The sequence below is a fragment of the Passer domesticus genome, chromosome 3 (assembly GCF_036417665.1).
Source record: "Passer domesticus isolate bPasDom1 chromosome 3, bPasDom1.hap1, whole genome shotgun sequence".
Classification (NCBI taxonomy): Eukaryota; Metazoa; Chordata; class Aves; order Passeriformes; family Passeridae; genus Passer; species Passer domesticus.
The window spans coordinates 109048883-109065485 of NC_087476.1; the positions used below are offsets into that span (position 1 = coordinate 109048883).

At 39.8% G+C, this 16603-nt stretch overlaps 1 protein-coding gene across 15 annotated transcripts in view; it reads right to left on the reverse strand.

Moving 5' to 3' along the window:
* The window catches only part of EHBP1 (EH domain binding protein 1), a 205597-nt gene that overhangs the window by 8320 nt on the left and 180674 nt on the right, over positions 1–16603 (reverse strand). For all 15 annotated transcript variants that reach the window (XM_064415007.1, XM_064415013.1, XM_064415010.1 and 12 more), the window contains one exon: positions 649–748. In XM_064415007.1, the coding sequence (XP_064271077.1) occupies positions 649–748 (100 nt within the window). The remainder of the gene's footprint in view (positions 1–648; positions 749–16603) is intronic.

Here is a 16603-nt window from a genome sequence, read left to right on the forward strand (position 1 = left end):
GAGATAGGTGAGCAGAGGCTCTTCCCAGGGAAGTATGCAGGCATCTACACTAGGTGGCATTACGGAAAGAAATATCAAAGTGAAAGAAGCTGGAAGAGAAGCACTCGGGGCAGAATGCCTCTACAAACCAGCAGCTCCTTCTCCCTTCCTCAACACTGCCAGTGAGAAAAGGTTCATTTGCCTTTACTTTGCAGTATCAGTGGTATCACTGCACTGTGACTGATTTACTGACATCCCTTCAGCAGAGATGGGACTGAGGATTTTCTACAAAGCAGGTAGTGACTCAAATTTGGCTCTTCTCTCTGAACAGACTTCACCTGTCTCACCTGAGGCACAATCCAAATCTATCTGTGCATTTTTAAAATGCAGTTTTATTCTACTGTTGGGCTTTTGAAAATGTAACAGTGCTTAATATTCTTTAATATCTTTTTTTCACAGCTCTGGCTAATCTTGTGTCATTGCACGCTTCTCATTTTCAAGTCTGAAATATGAGAAAAACAAGTTACTCGATGTGTAACACCTCCACACTACTCACTTTTGAGGTTTTTTTTTTTTTTGAAGCCTAATGGGAAAAGAGTAAAAAAAGTTTTGTTTTTATCTGAAGGGTAAATCATCCTTTTTTAAATACATATGTTCATCTGTACTTACAGAAGAGAAAGCTGGTTCATTCGTCTTATTAAGGCATTCTTCTTATTAACCAGCATAAACCACTCCTGCATCATAGCTTCTTCTTCTTCTGTGTTTCTTCCTGCAATCAAGAGAACTTCATTACTTCTGTGGCATTTCACAAATTGAGGTACATATTTTCACTTCAGGTTTTGGAGTATCAGTTGCCAGTATCACTGAGCATGACAATGCATATTCTCAAATGGTAAAAATATCATATGACTGCAAAGTCCTGCCTGGTTTATAAATAAATATTTGAAAGCAGCTATCCTCCAGGATACATTGTAGTGTTCTTTATCATGCTGACCCTAAATAAATATCTTTTTAAAAGGACTGTGTATTTTAAATTCTCCCGAATGAACTATGTAATTGCAATGCTTCCAGTGAACAACCCTTGCTGCTAAAAGATGTCTGATCATCACCAAACACAAAAACAATCCCTGTAGGCAAGATCCACTCCACCCATGCAAACCCAGCACCGCCAGGATGATGTGGCAGGGATCAAAGTAGCTGCAGAGGAGATGCTAATCCTGAACTCTTGGCTAAGGTGTGGGCACCTGCTCAGCTTCTGTGTTCATGGCCACTCTTCCAGATGAGCTGGAAAGAGCTGCTCCTCTCCTCAACCTGCAACCTGGGGATCCAGGTACCCAAGGGTCCTCTGGGTGTATGCATGGACTAGCACCCCTTTCCCTAGACCCCATCCATCCCAGGCAGGATCAGGATCAGGATCAGGACTCTTCATAGCCTACCTGCAGGCAGTGCTAAGCTCTACCAGACTTTCTAAGACTCTGTGTCACCACCCCTGCACCATGTGCAAAAGGCAGGGGAGCCTCCAGAAGGCTCCTGACCATATTTTCCATGTAGCAGGGCTGCCCAGCCAAATTCCACCCTCTCTGAGCTCAGGGACTTGCAGAAAGTCCTTTGTGGAGGCTGTGCTTCAGTGGAAACCTGACATTCTCATCCGTCATGCTGACGCGAAGAGCAAAAGTGATATGGTCCTCATTGAATTATGAAACTCACACATTTCATAGGGTTAGAATGAATCTAGGAATAAACTTGGAATAAGGCAAAGGAGTATGACCTTGGTCATGTGAGTTTGTTTCCTAGCTTTGACAGAGCTTCACTGGGAGAGTGTGGGTAGATGTCTGAGTTCAAGCACCTCGTGTGCAATATGTGAATATCCACCTGTACTGATCCTGCAAGGGTGCCAGAAGTTATATTCTTTGGTATTTGTAAAGGGGTTTGAAATCTCTCATGCAAAGTGCTGTACACTTGGGGATGCTACCTTATTAACTTAAACCATAGGATCCCTAGTTGCAGAGAAGCCTTTTCTAGCACCTGGAGCTGGAAGAACACCAGAAAAACATTGTTTTGCCCTAAACCAAAGCATTAATTTCTGGATGGAAGTGTTTCAGACGCTTGCCATGTGCACATTCACATCACAATGCCACAACAGTGTGCAAGCCCAGACCTACATGGAGAATCTCAGCCTCACCAGGCTGTGAGCCTCCTGCCTGCAGGGGAAGTTTTCCAGCCTTCTCCAACTCTTTGATTCCCTCTGCCATGGCCATGAGGCATCCACACAAGGGCAGGAAAAAAGGATGAACGGGGAAGTGCGTCAGCTTGGGGTGGAGCTGGTGGATCTACACAGTAAGAAAATGTTACATTTGGCATGCTCTCCTTTCTGATAGGAGATATCCACCCATATCCACTTATCTGCCTGGGAATTGACTGGTCAATGAAATTTCCTGGAGTGGTGCTTTTAGGGCCACAATTTCCTAGCAGTGAGGCAGGAAGGGTGGAGCATCCCAAAGCATGGATGGACCCACAGTGCTTTTCCAAGCAAAAACAGCAGGGCCCAGCTCCCGGGGCAATGGAGCAATGAAAGAAAAAATCTGACATGTAAAAAAACTCTCCCCCAATATCTTCACTTTGGATTTTGTGCATAAAATATCACACCATGGCATTTACAACAATATTCAGCAGTTCAGTACATTTTTCTGGTAAGTTACAGATCAAAGGCCTTGCTGCTGTACTGGTCCATCTAACAGGGTCTGCTTTTGGAAGCAGACAATAATCAGTATTGCCAGCCTTTTATTGAAATGCACCAAGTAGTTGAAACTTATTCAGGGGAGAGGTCAAGAAGAAGGGGATTTTTTTGCCTTTTTTTTTTCCTTGCAAAATGACAGTCTATTCTGTAATGTATGAGATTTTTTTACTGGCAATGTGGCAAAGTTCTCACAACCAGACATCTGTGGCTACAGTAATATTTCAAGCAATTTGTTAGTTTTGGGGTGGACTGGGATGTTTGGCTCAAAGACTATAAATAAAAACCCTTGCTGCATTTAATTTTGCAAGCCTTGAAAAAGAAATGGGAGAGATAAATGTCTCCAAAGTGTTTGGCTCAATGGTGGATCTGACTGTTGACTTTCGTACCATGCATTTTCAGGTTAAGAACATAGACTTCAGATATAATCTTCTTTCTATTAATGCATTCCTTCTAAACACATTTAGTTGCAACATATAATGAGAAAAGATCTGGGTAAAGCTTGGAGCTGTCATGCCAGATCTGCACAGGTGCCTATTTTCATACATCCGTGCTGACACCAAAGCACACGCAATATCCATAGAATGGGCTGGTTTAGAAGTGAATTAACAAAGTCTTGATTGTTTTTACAGAATTTTAAATCTGTTTTTGTATTCGCTTTGGACCCATGTGATGCCCTGACACCGGTCATGTGATATCGGCTGCGATAGGCACAAATCCCCGGGCAGCAACAAAAGAAGAAAGAGCAAAAAAGAAAAAGCTGAGAAAAAGCTTGCAATTTGGAAAAAGGCCAATTTTACCCCGGCGAAGGCCTTTTTGATCAGTGAAATGACACATGTGTGCAATATTAATAGTAGTCGATGCTGATATTTTATTTGTTGACTGTCAGCTTTTAAATTCTTGTGCACAGAGCTGAAACAAATTCTTCCAAGGCAAGCAAAATAAAGATGAACTCCCATATATAAGAAATTTAAATAACTCTTCGGCAAATACACTAGCATTAGAGCATTACTTCATTTTTTTTACTTGGTGAAAGGATGCACATGAAACACTTTCAACAAAGAAAAACTGAGTGTTGTTACTGCAGCAATACTGCGAGCTAAACTCACATTTACAATTTCTAAATAAAAAATTTAGAAAAAGCCTTTCTTCAACACGGTTTCACTCTGTAAAACTCAAGCTGCTTCTGAGGTGGTTGTTGTTTCCACTTTCCAAGTGTAAAACAAGTATTTAATTGACTTGCTACAAATGCTTGAAAATTTAAATTGGGAAAGTATCTGTGTTGTTCGTGGGGGAAAAAAACCCCAACAAACTGTACAGATTATTTAAATGAAGCAAAAAACCCATGCTGGAGAACAAATCGATCCCACACATACAAACCCCTTATCTAAGCCAGTACAAGATGCTGAAAATCTATAAATAGCCCAGAGATCTTAAACTTAAATTTTTTCCATAATACATGCATTACACTATTGTTTTTGATAAACAACAACAACAAAACCCTTTTAAAGCTAGTAAGTTGGACCATTACAAATTAATCCTGACTTTAATAACTGGTTAAAGACCCCTTCAGCTTTATAAGTAACAAAAAATATTAAAGCCTGTGATCACAGCGAGCTTTTCTCATTTCTCCTCTAACCATTTGTTATTTAATCCAATACTAGTAATCCAATTTGTCCATCAGACTTTTAAAGGGCAGAATGCAACTTCTCCAGCTTAGACACTTTTCAAAGTACAATATATTTTTCAAATGAATGCTGGATGTTTCATTTTTTCCCCAACTGTTCCTAGCTCTAATGTATGAGGAAAAAAAGAACAAGATGAACATTGTTCGTACTGATTAAGTAAGAGCTCATTAAAGAGCTGTCAGTGCTGTACTTTGAATATGCATGAAGCATATAATCAGATCTAGTACCGTCACTAGAGGAGAATACGGTAAGTACAAAGGATTGATTTAATTACTTAGAGTGGGCTGTGGTGGTAAAGCAGTCTTGTTAGCGCAGAAAGAAAAGGAGGTTGTATTCTGGCACGGTTAGGGGAAAAAGGCAGTTTTAGCTTCTGCCACAATACCTAATCTCAGGATAAAGCACTTTACATTGTAGCTTAAAATGAAGACTGCCAGTTTTCTAAAAAGACCAGAATTCATCTTATCTTGTTTAACCTCATCTGGTTAACTATCTAGCAGAACATATTTATTCTCTTTAACACGTAATTATGCTTATACCTTTTTATCCTATAGTTCAATAATGACTTCTGAAAACAGTCTTCAAATAAGAGCGGGTAGTGCTGCAAACATCATATGCATGCAAACTGCTCGGTAAGAGATTTGAAAAATGCAGCACCAGAAACTCAGATGAAACAGTGAGTACACACGCCTTTATGTGAAAAGTCAATACAGTTTTTAATGTCAGACTTTAACCTGAGGAGGCTTCTGGCAGGGTTTCTCTCATTTATTTTCTTTTTCCTCCTCTTCCTTTCTGCCTCCCCCCCCCACTCTTTTCTTTTCTTTTTTTTCTTTTCTTCTTTTTTTTTTAATTAATTCATTCTTGTTTTATTCTTCCTCTAGGAATCCAAGGGAATTCTCTCACATCAACTCCCAGTGCCATTTTCTAATTTCATTGTCTGGCTTGAGTGGTGAAGGATGCGTGCTCTATTCTTCTCTTCACTTGACATCTACCAGAACCCTCCTCAATGATTAGGAATGAGCCCAACACCAAGCCTCAAATAGCACAAGACATTAAATTCTGCCCTCAGATATAAGAAGCTCCTACTGGCTTCTGAGTTGTGATTCCAGGCTGTAATAGCTCCTGCTCAGCATTCAATAGAGGCTGCAGCATAAAGTTTGGTAATTTTGTCCCTTAATGGAACAAATTTTAGTGATAGCCAAAGTACTGATAGTGAGAATTTTAATGATAGCCAAGTAAAAACAAACAAATCACAACCCCAAATCCCCTTCCCTTCTCCTGTGGCTCATCACACATATTTCTGATTGTTATTTGAAATCAACTTGAGTCAATTTTCTTCTACAATACTCAAGAAGCACGGTAACAAACACATTACCATTTTCTGAGAACAATATAAGCAACTAGCTTATTTTAATGTTGTACAGCTTCCTGGCAGTCTTTTACAAACACATCCTCCTTCATATTCTTCTGGATTTACAAATGGATTTTTGTTTACACTGTAAGCTAATTATATCCCAAATTATTTAAATAAGAAGCATCTTGACAAATGTATCTTCTGAATCAATTTGAAAGAACAATTTTTTTTCCTTTCCTGCTGAAAGTACTTTCAAACTCAGCCAGCTACCAGTGTACCTATGTACCATTAGACCCATTATTTTTAAGCCATTTGGGCAGCTAGGCATTAGATAAACCCAATATAGATTAACATAGTAAACCTGTAGATTGCTAAGAAAACAGAGGAGAAAGTGCTACAAAACACTGGGAATACCACTTAAAAGGAAGAAAACGCAACAACATGCAGGGACAAGATTAGTTTACAGTACAAATGTATGAATAGAGTAACTCCTCTACACTTTATACCATCATAAATCTGTCAAGGTAAGACAATAGATTAATATTTTTTTAAAAATCCTTAAATGTAAATGTATTTAGCTGTTGTGCAAAAATGAATTACAACCTGTAGAGGATAAATAATAAAGGGTTTACATCAGCATCCCAAACCAGCCCATTCAGTCTGGCAAGAAATAACAGGTTTACAGAAATCACTCTGTATGCCGTCTTAAGCAGTAATTGTTTTTAAATTTTATTTGCACTGTGTGTAGTGTGTGTGCCATGGTGTCATGGTTAAACACAGAACCCTTCCCATGTCTCCCCATTTACCTCAACAGAACTACATGAAAAACAACCTACTTAAGACAGAGCCCATTCTTCATCCATTTGCTGATGTTTACACACAGTTTTAAAATAGAATAGAAGAAGCTTTCTTCACTCAACACACTTGGGTGAAGAGGCCAGCAGGAGAATGCCAGTGCATGGGAACTGGAGCGGGGCAAATAACAACAAAAACTGGCCGACTTCACTCTGCTCCTCTTTCTGGGCTATTTTGTAGTTGACAGAAGCTTGGTGACTACTGAGAGCTGTTCAAATGCCAGTGAATTCCACAAATTTAACAGGAAGGTCTTTTGAAAACATACCCCACTGTCTTTATTCGTCTGCTTAAAAAAAAAAATTAAAAAAAAAAAAAATTGCGTTCACCCAATCATAGGGACGAGTTTTTACAAGTTTCTGAATTAGGAGCAAGTGGACAGATTGGCTTGTTTACCCGAAGGAGAACATGAATGGCAAATAAAGAATAGTTCTAGGATGTGTCTCATCTTGTCTCATAAGAACCTGGGGAAATTCACTGAAATTGAAGGTGGTGTGTTTAAAACCGATAAAAAGAATGATCTTTCCTCAAAGCCTCATCATTTACTGGTAGAACTCGTCGCCACGAGGCAATGTTGAAACTAAGAGCTCAGCAAGAATTAAAACCAGGCTGGATGTTGAATATGGAAAGGCAAAGCTGTAGCAATAAATATTCAAATAAACAAACAAAAAACCATGGGAGGTAGGAACTGGATCCTCCTGCTTTAGGACACAAGCTAACCTTTAATTTTTAGAGGTTAAATTAAATGTTCCCTGGGGCCAGGTTAGCCCGTGACTGGCCCCTGCACAGATTCTTGGCCCAGCCTGAGTTCAACCAACACCTGCCCCACTACAGTGGAGTGTTCTGGACCAGACTGTGGGGCTGATCTGCTGTGGCCATTCCAGTTTTACTGAAAGGGAACACGGGAAGGGACGAGAAACAGCGCCGGGTGTTTCAGCTGACCAACCTCACATTGCTAACAAAGGCTGGTGGAAGGTCTCAAATGCTTCCAAGTAAGCAGCAGACTTCCCACTGATTTTAACAGTCTTCTCATCTTGCTCACTGTGAACAGCTTATGCACAGATGAGCTCTTGTTTTTAATGTCAGTTACTGAATTCAACAAACACTTAAGCAGAAAAGCCTATATTTACAACAGATATTTTTTTGTAATGGAGAGTTACAGGAGACCTAATGCAAAATGCCTCTGACACAACTGAAAGCTACAGTGAAAATTTTTAAATGACACGTGGTCAACAATTCTTCACTGAGTGAAACTCAGACATCCCAAAAGAGACACATTTTTTTTTGAAAAATCACCCTCCTTTGCTTTCAGAGGGCTACCTTTGGTGGAAAACCTCAGAATTTTGGATAAAATATTTTTTCCAAGTAATTGGTGTCAAAACAGAACCCGCAAGAGACACCCCGCAGCACAAGTGGATGGGCTGCTCCACCTTGAGCTTTAAGCCTCCCATTTGAGAAATCCACACCCGGCTTTCTCCCAGAATATTTCCTTTCAGAGCAGGAAGACCTCCTCAGTTATTAAAAAACACTGAAAATGAGCAGGAAGAGCCAGCAACAGATAAGCAGGTGGAACTGCAGTTTAGATGACACTGCAGAAGTGGTAGCTAGCAGATGAAAGCCTAGCACAAGTTTTGAGTCTGAGCTGGATGGGAAAATGCCTAAGAACATTAGAAAGGCAAATTCATGGCCAGTAACTTGCTGTCTGAGAGCAGTTGAGAAGGAGACATTGATGTCCACACAATGGAGTCTCATAAAGGTAGGAATCAACTGCCAAGAATCTGCCAGGCAGAGCTACATTGCAGTGCATTGTCTGACTATTTCAGCCCCCAAAATACTGTAACCCTAATGAAATGGAGCTGCCACCAAGGAGATGCCTTTATCACAAGCACACATCAAATTAGCTTAATATCAAGCAGGAGACTTATAATTTCTTTGGTTTCTGAAACATAAAAAAAATCAGAGAGGCTATTTAAACTTTTGAGAGCTGTGTAAACAGAAGGTTGGGGTTCTGACCACATCTTGGCACGTGAGGGGATTTATTTACCTGCAGTGGGACTGACTCACAGGAAGACAAACATTTGTGGCCTACAATCTGGGCAGCCTAAAATTATCACAGGACTGAAACTTCCACAAAAAGACAAATTGTGGAAGATAAAACCTGCAAGATCACTGATTTTCTCTACATGATGAGTCTACACAGAGGCCAGTAGAAAATACAGAAAACCAACCAGAACAGAATGCCTGGACTGGATAAAGTTTATGAATATATTTTTAGTATAGGACCATCAATCCAGACCAAGAAACTTTGTGCCCCAAAACTCAGGCAACAAGAGGTGAGATTCCACTGAAACATCTGGAGATTCCTGTAAGAAAGTGATGCATTAAGGACAAGTGCCTGTAGGGAATCCTAGCATTGAGTAAAACCAACACTTGTGCTCTATCACCCTCTGGTACTCTATGCACCCTAATTTTCTCACAAAGCACAATATCAGAAGAAATTTCAGCACAGGAAAACATGCACTATGTACTGATACACTCAAACTTTTGAAACTATAAAAAAAAGGTGAATTGTGCTTGGAAATCCAGCAAAAAAGGGATGATGGTATGGCAGATGAATTATTTGATGTGCAGATTTACAAGTAGAGTTGGATGTTTTGTCATGAGAGATAGTAATTTCTGTACAGCTCGTAACTACTCCTTGGAACAGTTTACTGTTTATGTGGCAAGTGATAGCTGGGTAAGATACTGAAGTGAGAGGCCATTTACCTAAAGTCATTTGAGTGTGCTCTACTCGGTAGCATATGATTTCATTTTTACCAAATGTTTCCTTGCTTCCTTCAGAACATATTCTCCCGGAGCTGGAAAAGGGTAGTGGACATTATAAAGTTACTTTGATGGACAGAGCTGAATTTAACCCAAGCAGCTGCCTGAAGTGAGATGACGATGGCAACGAATGTGACCTTGTATCTAAACGTGTACTCTTAACTGGGACTTGGCAGGTTTGTACTTCTGGGATCCAAACCTTCCCAGGGCTAACTGGGTGAGTTCAGCTAGGTTGAGGTGTCCCAAGGCCCCACAGCTTCCAGTTTTGAAAGAAAAGGTGTTTTTGGTGGTAAATGGGAGAAACCCAAGAAAAAACAACAGTGGCCTCTGCAGACTGCAGTGGCACTGTGGGCCAGGAGCCTCGGGGTGACCAAAGGGCCTTTCTCCTCGCCTTCGCTTTGCAGCAGACACTGATTGTAGAGAAAGCTAACTCCAGGCACAAAGCCAAACACTATGCCTACCACATGAAAGAGCATTTATACTGCAACACCACAAAGAAAGATGGAAATCAGTTAAAAGAAGCAAGTGTCTGTTGGGTCTTGTAAGACTTTTGGAAGGCTTGCAAGCCTATTCATAGTGCCTAGGGCTCTCCCAGAGTAGTCTCCTGCTATGCGGGCAGTGCTCTACTTGGGCTCTCTTCTTCAAGCTGGCTTCAACCTGTTGACAGGTTCTTTGAAGGCAATGATGAGGCTACAAAAGCCAGGGAAGTGCATGGAGAGAAGGTTGACTTATCACTCAGTCCCCCCAGCCAATGGGATTCTGTGTTTCTTGGAGAAAAAAACAAATATGGTCACTGCTGCTGCTGAGCCGCTTTAAGGATTTGATGAATTTGGCCTGGGAAGGCTGAACATGCACACTGCCTACATTTGGTCTTGAAAGGTGAACTTTTGCCTACCAATGCACAGACCAAAGACTGAAGAGATGGGGCAAATTAGAGACAAACTCTGAGGTTTGTTTTGTGGAAGCTTCTCAGCTGTAGAAACAGTGGGTAACTGGAAAAGTACGGCCAGACAGTCTTCCTTTACCAAAGGCAAGTCTGTTTGCAGGAACTGTTAATGGAAAGAGACGGATTTTAGAAAGAGTTTGCCAGTAAGAGACTGTGGAGGCAACATAACAGAAGGAAAACTGAAGAGGGGCTGATAAACCTCAAGAACTCAAGATGTTCTCAATCACCCATAAAATGCATGATTAAGTTGCATACTTGGGCAGAAATCTGTGTATGATCTGGGCCCTGAAGAGTCCTGCCAGAAAATCAGCTCACTGGTGTGCCAGTTTATTTGCATTAACAAACTCTCATGAATGACTTTGCACTGTGTCTTTGCAGGCATCTCCACAGAGCTCTGCAGGCCCCAGGTCACCCAAGTCACACTTGGATGCAACAGAGAGGCACAGTTACCATATTGTGAACGAGACCTCGATCATGGTGTCATTGCACTTCTTTCACCCGGGGTTTTGGTAGCTGTCAAAGCTCCCATTACCACAACCCTGGCAGCAAGTTCACGTTTCTACACAATGGAGAGAGACACATTGCAACAAATGCTTTAGAATACTCCTCTGCTTTCAAAACAAGCAATAAGTACCAAGGCATAGTTTTGTGAACTGTAGTCATCTTAGAGTAAAAATCTTTTGCTCCTGTCAAAAACCTTTCCTGCTACCCAACACAAACTGCTATCAGTAATATCCTTCCAGCCTCCTAGTTGTTAGATATTTCCAATAGAGAAGGTTCACAAACCAGCACCAGCAGGGACCCAAACCAGTATCACATATAGCATTCATGTGTCTAGAATTTCTTTGAAATATTTTCACTCACTTCTTATGCTAAATGTAAAAAGATAAGCATCAAAAATGTAGCTTTCGGTGATGCTTTTACATTTTCTATCTTGCCAGGAAGGCTGTTATACTATCCTTGCTCTGCTTTGGGATGTGCACCTTTGTCTTTCATAACATGGTTGGTCAACACATTACTGTCTTGTGGTTTGGGAAGTTCTTGGTTCACCTGAGATTAATCATGCTGACCCAAGCAAAACAACAGTGCAGGAAAGCAAGGCCGAAAAACTGCTATAAAAACTTAACTGATTTGTTCTTCCTCATTTAGGCAAGATATGAAATATATCAAAAGACCATGATTTTTATTTTTTCTCCTTATGTACATGCACAGATATTTTTCATACTGTCTGCTTGCAAGCTTGAAGAGGTAACAAACCAATTTTTAAATTAATCTCTCAGGCAAAACTGAACATTCATCACTTTCCTCCCCAAGTTCTGACACTGGTGAATACAAATCTGCATTTGCTTTTGGGAATCCCAAAGGGAATTGTGAATTCAATTGTTTTGGAAAGATGAAATTTGGCTTAGGGAATAGGACGCCTCCTCCTAGCTCACCCCTCCCTACTCTAGCGCGGATTTCTCTTGCAGACTGGGAGACTCCAGTAAGGAGCATTCAAGATGGTATAATACAGGCTGGTAAATGCAGCTCGATAATCAGGGTTGGGAAGGGGCACAGCATATAAAGGATTTATTTTTTGATAGTGAATCTATACACATATACATCATCAAGCCCCCATTGAGAAGCAGACCACTCCAAGTGATTAATACAGCTAAAGGGGGCAAATAAGAGATCAATGACAAAAATCACCTGGTAAAAAAAAAAGTAAAAGGTGGTGCATTTAATGGGCTTTTTACTTTGCATGTGAAACAATACCAAGAAACCTATATTTTAGCACTTGTGCTCAACAAGCACTCTAAAGTATGTCGGGATGAGAACAGAAACCCATCCTTTCTAATAATCTTGTGACAAAAGCTAAAAGACATCATCCTATTAACTAGTGATCTCAACTGCTAATGCGGAGTACTTCCTGGTGTCTTTTATGTAGAATGCCGCTATTAAAAAACCACTAAACATTCACTGTGAACAACACAGAATCATTCATCTTTTATCAGCATCTCTTGTTAGAGGAGTATGAGAGGGGCTGAAGGTGTCATTGATATTATAGAGCGGAAATTAATCAGAAATTTTTCTCATATTTTCCTCATCACACTCATTTACTTTTGTACAAATTTCCCCCTGCTAAAAAGTTCATACCCAGCCCCCTGTTGTACGCTTTTAAGTTGAGAATATTCAACGAGTGCGTCAACTGAAAGGCACCAGGTCCCAACACAAAAAGCATTCGAAATTCTCATTTAGTTGTCTTTATTTTGCTAGCGCCATGTGGTCCTTGAAGATGTAGAAAACACGGGAAGCCGAGTAAAGATCAGAGCAAGCTCATTAGCATTCTGACAAAATTGGAGTGGTGGAGATGTATAGTTTGCCTAGTTTGTCGTTTTGAAAGCTACCGGTGGTAAGCTTTCTATTTCATTGTGCTTTTGTCTTTTTTTGGGGTTTTCAACGCAGCGGGGTGGTTGTTAGCCTAGGTTTTCACAGTGCATTGTGGGAACCTTGCCTCACATTCAGCCTATATAGTATCATTTGAGTTCAAGTAAAAAAAAAAAAGTAATTTTTTTTCCTATTTATTTCATAATCACTTATGCTAATGTGTAATTGTCATCTGGCTGTCAAAGCCCATCCTGCCCGACACCTGGGTTATAAAGTTAAAAAACCCCCAAAGCCCCCCAAAATTACCAAATAAAATAAAGTCTGAGATGTATTTAAAAATAAAAACCTTTTAAACATGCTCCTAGTTTTCTTCAAAAGACAAGATAAGAAGAAATTAATTTAAATTCCACTGTTTACAATAAACTAGAAATGAATTTGAGACAGATCCAGTTGATTAGAATTCAAAAGAGACTCTGTATACCAGCCTCAATTCTATTTCAGAGCCTCTTGAAGAAAAGATGGGTTTATGCTCCAGAATTATGTAAATAATGAATTACCTCTTAGAAGACCTATAGAAGTTATTACTCTGGTCTTTTTTTTTTTTTTTTAAACATAAGGCTCACTTTGAAGGGCTAAAAGGGCTACATTAATGCTGCTATTCGACATGAACGTTTCCAAGTTGCAATGAAATGGATAAAGGTCTTTTTGGATGAATTTATCTGCTAAATCCTTGTGGTTGCCCTCCTATCTCGGATGATGACCCAAAAGAATGTCAACAGCTCATTTCCCAGAGAGCTAGGAAGAGTCACTACACAAGCCATAATCTGCACGTTCTCAAAGAACCGTTTCAAACATTACATTTCACAAGCTGTTTAAAGAGATTTTTTTCCCCCTCTCATCTTCACTCTCCTACCAATACTCTGGACATCAGTGCCTTGGAAATGAGTGCTTTAACAAAGTTGAAACGTGACTTTTTACGTATTGTGTTGGTGGGTCGGGCATACACACGTGCTCGTGCACGCACCGTGCAACATGTGAGTGCCCATGGGTTCCCACATGCTTCCCATCCACATCACCAAATTCCAGCCATGCTGTGGCAGGGACAAGGCTAAAAATACATTAAGTTACCCCTAATTTACCCATTGGATTTTTTTCTTTTAATATAATTTGTGCCAGGCTGCCAAATCACAGATATTCTTTTAGTAAGAAAGAATAAAACCCAGCTTGGAAGGAGATACAATGGGTCTAGGTTTGGAATACAGTAAATTTCACAATAGAGAGCAGACTCAAGATGTCTTTACTTAGCAAGGGAGAAAGGAAAAATATTGAGGGAAAGAGCTGCTTTATAGAAAACCTTCAAAATTCTGTCTTTTTGTTATGCATTTGGACAGCATCATTATCTCTACTGTCAAAACAGCCTGAGAGCTGCAGGCAGCCTCTGCTGAGCAAGAAAAGCAAATGGTCAGGCCAAAGAGGTCTTTAAAAAACAAACAAAAAAGCAGTACAAGAAGGTAACTGCCTGAAAACAGAAAGCTCTGAGATTCCCAGGTGGATTGACAGATCTAAATTTTTCTATCATATTTAAAATCTAATTTCACTCTACGCCTCTCATTTCACTTGTGTGAAATACAAGAAATTTCATCACAGGAGATGTTGCTACATTTGAGTTATGTGAGGAACTGTAATCCCTCCCCAAATAAAAACAACACCCTAACCCTTAGAATTAAATAGCAGTTTAATTCCTAACAAAAGGCAGAATTTTGTCAGCTCTGAGATGCTACCTTTATTTCAAATCTCCATTTAAACATTTAAACCTTTTCACTTGGGTTCCACCTCCCAGCAGAGGCAAATAACCTGGAGACTGTTATCTGCACAACAGTAAGGGCGACCAAATTATTTTCTATACTTTGCCATGTGCTTATAGCTGCAAAATTATTTATCTCCTTCACTGCATTCTACTATGAAAGTTTCCTCCAGAAGAATCGCCGGGACCAGCCATATCAAATTAGAGGGCAGTCAGGAGTGTCTAAGTCCAGCTTTAAAACAAATATCATAACAATTACTTACCCATATGGAAAATAGGGTATGTCTTTCCTGAGAGCTTTTATATATTTTCTATCTCAAATTTCAACTTCATTAGAAACTACTTCTGACTAGCAAGCTGCAAGATTGCTAAATATCTAACTGTTAACCCACCATGAAGAGACTCTTTTGAATGGCAGAACTTTTCCAAGATGCAAATGAACAATAATCTAATTTTTAGAGTAAATTAACTGAAGGATTCATTTTAATATGTTTCAAAGTCTCCAAAATGAAGTGGCAGTTGCAGGCTCTGCAATACACACACATATGTGCACTCATGCTCATGTACATAGACTGACACGGCACCCCCACTGCACCCAGCTTCCATCCTCAGGAGAACCCACATTGTATTTATGTTTAGGTTCTTATGACTTAAAGGCCAGATGTTTCACAAATGACCAACAATTGGAGGTTAGAATAAATTAATGACTGATTTCTGAGCTTTGATGGAATTAAGCATACTTCTTTTCTCAATGTGCCATGTGAATGTTTGCCTGTTCAACTTTTTTTTTTCTTCTTCTTTTTTTTTTTTTTTTGACAAGTGAGGCCACCCGGCAGAAAACAACTGATGCAAAACCCAGGAGTAATCCCTCTGTTTAGTTCAACACTGTGGTTAGCCTTAACACTGCCTCTATTATCCAATGGATTTAGAGAAACTTTCATTTATTTGTTGGCCTCAGTCTTCCAACTTCGTTGCCTTCTTTAAAGGACCCAAGACCCATTCCTATGTAAATACATTTGCATAGGGCCACAATGAAACTTTCTGGGGCTGGGATTAAACTTGCAGAACTAGATAGCTGTGCTGTGCATATTTGTGATCTTCATGTAAGCACTTTCCCAAATACATACGAGTGAATGAAGCCGATGTCCACTCTGGCTACAGGAATGCCTGGAGTTTAAATAAATGCCCCACCAAAAACGACAGAGCAAAGTCCCAAAGGCTGAAGCAAGCGGCAGAAACGACACCCTAATGTGAAAGTACAATATATGTAAAATTAACAAAAAGCCCTTTTCAATTAGGAGCTGCTAAAATCAGCACATTACTTGCTGCAAAATGTCCTCTTCTACCCCAGCTTGTTCTGCTAGGACAACACATCCCTGGTGTAAAAGTGATGATTCACAGCAACTTGCTTTTCCCCTTTTTTTCTTGCTGCCTCTGTTTATACAGAGTACCTAGGGTATATTGTATTATTATAAACTGTACTCAATACAGACTTCTTCCAGCCATGGCAAATATAAAGCTTTGCATCCAGCAAGTCTATTAGGAAACAGCACCCGGATTAATCCCTGCAATTACTATCCTCAAAAAATGCTAGTGGACACTCCATGCAATTTCACCATTCCCACAGACAAAATGCCAATACCTTAAAGGTTTATGTTCTGTAAGAGAGGGTCAATGGACCTACTGCACAACTAAGGAATGGTTTTGTAGTTTCACTGGCTCTGATGACTGTGGGCCAGGAATTGCAACTGAATATATCCTTTTGGTATGCATTTAAGGAGATAACACCTCCTTCAATGGCTTACCAAACACAGCTATGTAATTCCTTGTTTTGCTGTGCATTTTGTTCTTATCTAGCCTAAAAAGGTTTGTATACCTAACTTAAAAAAAAAAATTATAGCATCATTAAAGTACATAACTACAATGACTTAAAAAAAAAAGAAACCAAACGCATCAAACTTAATCATATGCAAAAATACATTAGCTACTAGAAAATGACTGCCATAACCAGAAGGATGTCAATGAAGACACTATCACAAATCATAACCCAATGCTGATT